Raw genomic sequence first — 7,551 nt, 5'->3', positions numbered from 1 at the left:
GTTACCTGAATTAAATTTAGACGCATGAGCTATGAGCTCAGAGCACAAAACAACCCTATCGTTATATTGGCAGCGACGTGATTTGCTCAGAGACGAAATAGTCCTAACAGTTCCACAATTTGGAAATACTGTGAATTTTTCTGCTATAACACCATATAAAATGTCTTTTTTTTAGACCACCTCAATTTTTTCGGATTCGTGTTTTGTTTGCTAAAATAACCTTAGCAATAAAATTTTACGAAAATTGCCCGAAAGCTTTTTGAGAAAACTGCATTTTGGCGCATCATCATGTAACATCTATTGCATTGTTTGGCATGCGAAAATATACTCCTGGCGATATGTAACGCAGTTTGTAGGGTCTAGTTGAGGACAAAGGCCCTACTTATTTAGAATTTGCAATATACCAAAAAATTTTGTAGTAAGGGGCCAAAAACCCACTTTTAATAGGTTGATTCATATATTGGCTTATAACAAAATTTTTTGTTTGAGCTACGAACAAAACTGTATTTCATCAGAATAAGCACATTTCTGCGCTTCCAACAAAATGTATTCAAAAATTCAACGCACTGCATCACTTGTTGTTGTTGTTGTTGTAGTGATAAGGATACTCACCGGAGGCCTTGGAGAGTGTTATCGATGTTGATGGTCTTTTGCCGGATGCAGATTCGGTACGTTCCGTTAATTAGCAACACTAAAATACTATCCCAATTATTTCGGGAACGATTTCGTATGACCACATGAAACTTTCTAGGCCATACTGCCCTCCCTCCTCACGATGAGGATCCATGATGAACTTGGGGTCGGTAGAGCCTCGGCTGTTAAATAAACAGGATTCGCCACAGCTAGGTAAGGTTTGGAGAAGCTTTATATTGCGCTGGCAACCCTTGAAAGAGTTGCGCTAAATAACCGCTTGAATCAATTTGGTAATTTAGTCGCTTTTTACGACAGGCATACATACCTACCGAGGGTATAATTTAAGCTCCCTCCAACCCGCTGGGGGTGCGTCAGTATTCATTTTGTAGCGATACTTAGAAAGTCTAAGAATGTTACTTACTATCGATGTACGAAATTTCATGCAGATGGGTTAAGTCGTTTCCAAGATCGTTCCCGAAATGCAAACAATTTTAACTCGTACTACGCAAGTCTGTGTACTTGTCTGTATTTAATCATTAAAAAAAAAAAAAATAAAGTCACGGTATTATGTTATATACAGTTCAATTGTACAATACAAAAATAAAACAAACAATAACAAGATAATTTTTTTTTGAAAAAGAATAAGTAAATATTTTGCCAAAGCCGCGGTAATTTCATTTCTCTTGAATATACTTAATTATCTTGAATTTGTTATTTTGCTAGAACAAAAACTGTTTGTTCACCTGCTTTTGAAATTTCAGCCGATACTTTAAAAATTTCCTCAAGCTATATGTCTTTAAATAAATCCAACAAGAGTTTTCTTCAGTTAATTAATACCTAACAATCGGCAGTAAAGCTGGCAGATTAGAATGTATTTACGCAACTATTTCACGTTCCTTTTTGCCTTGCATAGCTGCGTTTTGTGCTACGCGAACTCGCGGTTTCGCATTGTTGGTGGCGAATTGTCGAGTATAGAGGCTACCCCATATATGGTATCAATATATTTTGACGAAAAACATGAATGCGCTGGTTCATTAGTTAGTATGGAAAAGGTGATAACAGCTGCACATTGCCTGCAAGACAGACCAGCAAGATTATTCATGGTTCAAGCTGGTGTAACCAATCGAGTACGCGAAACTGGACAATGTCGAGCAGTAGAGAAGACATATATTCCATCTACTTATAAAGCCAATACACGTAATATGGATATAGCTGCTATTAAAGTGAGTGAACCCTTCTGCGAGAGTCCTCAAGTAAGCAAAATTCCAATTTGCAGTACCGAATTAACACCAACTACACCAATGCAAGTTAGTGGATGGGGTTCAATAAGTGAACGCCGTAGGGATCATGTAGCTAAACTGCGAACTACTGTCGTGCCCATAATAGCGACGTCAGATTGTGCGAATAAGTATAGGAGGATAAGAAAATGTTTAACAAAAACAATGCTTTGTGCTGGACTTGGTGGAAGTGATGCATGTTATGGTGATTCTGGAGCACCAGGTGTTGTGGGAGGAGAACTTTGTGCTGTGGTATCATTTGGCAGGGGTTGTGGAAGATCCGAATTTCCAGGTGTATATACAAATATAACTAATAAAAATGTTCTAAAGTTTATAGAAAAATTGCCGAATTTTTAATTTACTATTATAAATCGACTGCTAAATGGAATACCAACCCATCTTCACCACCTCACATCAAAGCATATTGAATATATGCTCAGGTAGGGCGTAATCGAAATGGCAACTGAGATAGAGTGATATTCCACTCAGCAATCGTAGTGAGAAGAACTATTTTTGTAGTATCTATTAATACAAACTTATTTATGTTTACGATTCAATTTTTGGTGATGTGCAATAAATTTGTCTCGCATACAAATATCTTAGGTTTGTGGAACAAAACGTTAATATTAAAGATTTGATTTGTTCCCACATGTATGAATAGATCATGAGAACAAAAGTAAATTGCAGAAGAGGGAGAGGTTAGGTTAGGTTGAACTGGCCGGCCCATGAGGACCTCACATAGACTTATTGAGTCCGTAGTGTTACCAGAAGTTTGTTTTAACGACCAAACTGAAAAACCCTATCAAAAACCAGGACCTATGTTATAAAATGACTCCATCCTCTTGGCAAATACAAGAAGCATCCTGGGACTTAAGCCACTTGTTGCTTATAGATCTGACAGCTGTATCGCTCCTAATAGCTGGCGTCTTAGCCTGGCAGGTGCAGGGCCCAGCATAGAACGTGCTCGATCGTTTCCTCCTCCAACCCGCACTCCCTATATCTGCTATTACTGACCAAGCCTGATTTAAGGGCATGTGACGCCAGAAGGCAGTGTCAACTGTGTTAGTCTAATTTTGTAAGACCTACACATAATCTTCGACACTTTACAGCCCCGCGCTTGAACCCACGCCTTTCCCGCTTGGTCGATTATGTGCACCTCTCGCCTTCGCTAAATCTCGCCCAATATAATTGGGACGTCTACGAAGCAAGCTTCAAGGGATGCGCCCTTTTTAGTTAGTTCGTCCGCTTTTTCATTCCCATCTATTCCCATATGCCCTGGGACCCAATATATATGTATGCTTCTCTCTGTCCCGATTCTCTCCAGAGATTGCTTACACTCTAACACGCATTTAGATGCTGCGCTATGCGAGATTAATGCCTTAATTGCTGCTTGACTGTCAATATAAAAGTTAACACAGTTGCAGCTTAAGCTATTCTATTCCAGGGTTTCTAATACTGTGGTTACGGCTAATATTTCCGTTTGCAAAACGCTACAGTAATCCGCCAGCCTGTAGGATCTGCTTATTTTCGGATCAGCGCAGTATACCGCAGACCCCACTCCTTCCACTATTTTGGAACCATCGGTGTACACATGTTTCGCCTCGTCCGCCATTTGATCATCCTCGCGCCATTCGTCCACCTCTATTGGGGCCTTAAGATCTCCCTCGAAGCGCAGATAAGGAATCAGGTAGTCTGTTCGTCTTGTGATTGATGACGCTATACTACTATGGCCATATGGTCGGCGCTCAAGCTGCCCCGAAGCACCGAGCCTGGTTGCGGTCGTTAATGCTTTGTTCTTTGCTACCAGGTCTAAAGATGGAATGTGCAGAATGGCATACATTGCAGCCGTCGGGGTTGTTTTCAGGGCTCCCGTAATACTAAGCATCGATAGTCTGCATATCCCCTCTAATTTTTTGAAGTATGTTTTTTTTTTTGTGGCACCAAACAAGAACTCCATAGTATAGAATAGGGCTTACAATCGCTGTAAAAACCCAATGACAAAGAGAGGGCGATAGGCCCCACGTACACCCCCGCATTCCTTTACATGCATAGAGTGCCATTGAGGCCTTCTTTACCCTCTCCTCCACGTTGAGCTTCCATGATGATTCCTAGATATTTTGTGCAAGGTTTCTCCTGTAAGGTCACCCCTAATAAACTTAGGCCTGGTCCAATTTGGGACCTTGTACCTCTTTGTAAACAAGACCATATCCGTCTTTTCCACATTGACTTCCCACCCGACATTAGATGCCCAGGTATGAATATCCCGAAGCGCCCGATCCATCAAAGAACTAATCGTTGGAAGGCGCTTTCCACTTATGACACTTATGACAATTGCAATGTCATCTGCGAAAGCCGTAAGTTTTACGGGTCCCTCATCGAATTGCCTGAGCAGTTGGTTGATGAGCAGCGTCCACAGCAGAGGTGATAGCACCCCTCCCTGCGGCGTGCCCCTGTCCACTGATTTCGTGGCCTCGTACAATCCCCGTTGTGATGTAATCTTTCTGCAATTTAACATGCAACCGATCCATCTGATTAAGGCAGGATGTACTTTAATGTAATTAAGACCATCCATAATCGCCCATTTTGCAACATTATTGAAAGCCCCGGCAATGTCCAAGAAGACTCCTAGAGCATACTCCTTATATGCCAGGGATTTCTCTATGCTTATTACCACCCTATGCAATGCGGTGTCTACCGACTTGCGTTTGGTGTACGCATGCTCTGTTTTGGAAAGCAGCTTTTCATTCACGTTGGACTTTATGTACACATCTATCAGCCTCCCAAAGGTTTTGAGCAAAAATGATGTTAAGCTATTGGGTCTATAGTCTTTGGGATACACGTGACCGATCTTCCCCGCCTTTGGCAGAAAAGCTAAACGAACAGTTCTCCAAGAGTGCGGTACATGATTCAATCTTATGCACCCATCGAATATTATTTTAAGCCATTCCACGACCGCCCTAGTTGAGACTTGTAGCATGGCCGGGAATATACCATCTGGGCCGGGCGATTTAAACTTAGAAAACGTCTTCACTGCCCACTCGATCTTGGTATCGGTCACCAAGCCCGGCACTACTAGCTCCGTGATCGAAGTGTGAGTGATGTCTGCTGGCTCTTCTAAACCGTCTCCCGATGGGAAATGTGTATCGAGAAGCACCTCAAGGGATTCCTCACTATTACGTGACCATTCCCCATTCTCTTTCTTTATTAGTCCCTGGACTATGTATCCCTTTGCTAGGACTTTTTTCAACCGTGCTGTTTCGCTGGAGTACTCTATGTCCGTACAGAAACTTTTCCATGAGTTTCTCTTCCCCATGGTAATTTCACGCTTGTAGATCCTCAGTAGATCCCTGTACTTGTCCCGACACGCTTCGCTTTCCGCGGTCTTTTCGAGCTTAAATATTTCTTTTACCTTTCTTCTTAGAAGACTCCGTTCATTGCTCCACCATGGCGGCTTTACTTTTTCTCTGAATTTTCTTAGAGGGCAAGCTTTGTTATACGCAGTCATAATCGTCCTTGTTAGGAATTCATTCGACTCCTCCAGGTCCTCTACTTTAGCAACCTCTTTGGGTTGTCCCAGTTTTGTTTCTACATGTTTCTGGAATTTAGTCCAGTTCGTTGACCTAGAGTTCCTAAAGGTTCCTCCCTTCTCTAACCTCTTTAGGGGGATGCTGAATACGCATGGTCGGAGAAGGATGGTCTATCAAGAACTATCCAATCATACCATGATATATCACGCTCGGAGCTCAATGTAATATACAGAACATTGCTGGATGTTGGACATTCCCCTGTTGGCTATCTGCAAATTGGTTTGCAGGATGTAACAAAATAGAGAGAGACTATACTTCACAGGATCATTTCTGTAGTAAGCCTTCATTTACCTTAATTGCAAAATGAAAGAAGAGGGAGAGGCAAGCAGATAAAAAAATTTGTTTTCAGAAGCTTTAATATGACAAAGTCCTCTGTTTAGGGTAGGGTACTGACATCGCAAGAAGGAAAGCTATTGGGCATTAGAACGTCTACATACAAATTAATGTGCTTTTAAAAATTGCGTTATTTTCTCTACGACGTTTGTATCAACAAAAATATTGAAATTGGTCTACCAGGTGATAGCAAGACGCGGTGATTTGAAAGAGGCAAGAGTTTTTACCGTCACCAATCTTGGTACTGCTCGCTCCGTATGTGGACTGTTCACGTTGTTACACAATTCTTCAATTCGCAATCCCCAGTGACAACACATACTCAAGTGAAAATTCTTAGAATCCAACACACTATCGACCTAGATTTCCTCCTAATCGATTAAACCGTTTCCGATGTAGAAGGGGATATGCAGACTAATATACATACATAATTTCTTAGAAGTAACTCTATTGGAACTCGGAATGGAACGCCTTTCGTTTAATGCCCATATTGGCATATCTCATGTAATTTTACTCAAATTCCAAACAGAATGCAACTATGTAAAACATCCTCAGTGGCAACACGTACATAGAAAGTCTAAGAATGTGATTCACTATCTAGTATGTACCAAATTTCATTCAAACGGGTTAAGCAGTTTTCGAGATCGCTCCGGAAATACAAACAATTTTAACACGTTTAATGTTATAATGATTATCAATTTGGAAACAAAAAGAAATTAATGAGAGAAGTCTGTGTACATTTATGTATTTAATCATTAAAAAAATACAGTCACGGTATTATCTAATACCACAGTTCAATTGTGCCACACATAAATAAAATAAACAATAACAAGGAAAATTTCTTTTGAAAAAGACTAAGTAAATATTTTGCCAAAGTTGCGGTAATTTTATTTCTCTTGAATATACTTATTTATCTTGAATTTGTTATTTTGCTAGAACAAAAACTGTTTGTTCACCTGCTTTTGAAATTTCAGCCGATACTTTAAAAATTTCCTCAAGCTATATATCTTTAAATAAATCCAACAAGAGTTTTCTTCAGTTAATTAATACCTAACAATCGGCAGTAAAGGTGGCAGATTAGAATGTATTTACGCAACTATTTCACGTTCCTCTTTGCCTTGCATAGCTGCGTTTTGTGCTACGCAAACCCGCGGTTTCGCATTGTTGGTGGCGAATTGTCGAGGATAGAGGATACCCCATACATGGTTTCATTATATTATGAAGAAAAATATAAATGCGCTGGTTCATTAGTTAGTATGGAAATGGTGATTACAGCTGCGCACTGCGTGGACAACAAAGAAGAAGAATTATTTGAGGTTAAAGCTGGTGTAACCAATATAGAATGCGAAACTGGACAATGTCGAACAGTGAAGAAGATATATATTCAATCTGATTTTTTTGTCGTAACATATCATATGGATATAGCTGGTATTAAAGTGCGTGAACCCTTCACCAAGACTCCTCAAGTAGACATAATTCCAATTTGTAGTACTGAATTGACACCAAACACACCAATGCGAATTAGTGGATGGGGTTCAACAAGTGAATCCAATTATGATATTATATCTGAACTCCGAACTACTGTCGTTCCCATAATAGCGACGTCGGATTGTGCGAATAAGTATAAGGCGGAACAAATAACTTTAACAAAATCAATGATGTGTGCTGGAATTGGTGGAAGTGATTCATGTGATGGTGATTCTGGAGCACCAGGGGTTGTGGGA

At 40.3% G+C, this 7,551-nt stretch overlaps 1 protein-coding gene and 1 non-coding gene across 2 annotated transcripts; both read left to right on the top strand.

Moving 5' to 3' along the window:
- The first annotated feature begins 1,498 nt into the window (after positions 1-1,498).
- LOC137247832 (trypsin delta-like) lies at positions 1,499-2,486 on the top strand. The gene has a single exon (XM_067778767.1). The coding sequence runs from the start codon at positions 1,503-1,505 to the stop codon at positions 2,265-2,267; it is 765 nt and encodes a 254-aa protein (XP_067634868.1). The 5' UTR covers positions 1,499-1,502; the 3' UTR covers positions 2,268-2,486.
- A 3,256-nt stretch (positions 2,487-5,742) lies between these two features.
- Positions 5,743-5,847, top strand: LOC137251533 (small nucleolar RNA U3). The gene has a single exon (XR_010953278.1). It is a non-coding gene; the product is annotated as a small nucleolar RNA U3 (small nucleolar RNA).
- The last annotated feature ends 1,704 nt before the right edge of the window (positions 5,848-7,551 follow it).

The sequence above is a fragment of the Eurosta solidaginis genome, chromosome 4 (genome assembly GCF_040869045.1).
Source record: "Eurosta solidaginis isolate ZX-2024a chromosome 4, ASM4086904v1, whole genome shotgun sequence".
Classification (NCBI taxonomy): Eukaryota; Metazoa; Arthropoda; class Insecta; order Diptera; family Tephritidae; genus Eurosta; species Eurosta solidaginis.
Note: the sequence above shows the minus strand (reverse complement) of the source record. Positions and strands in the feature narration are given on the sequence as shown.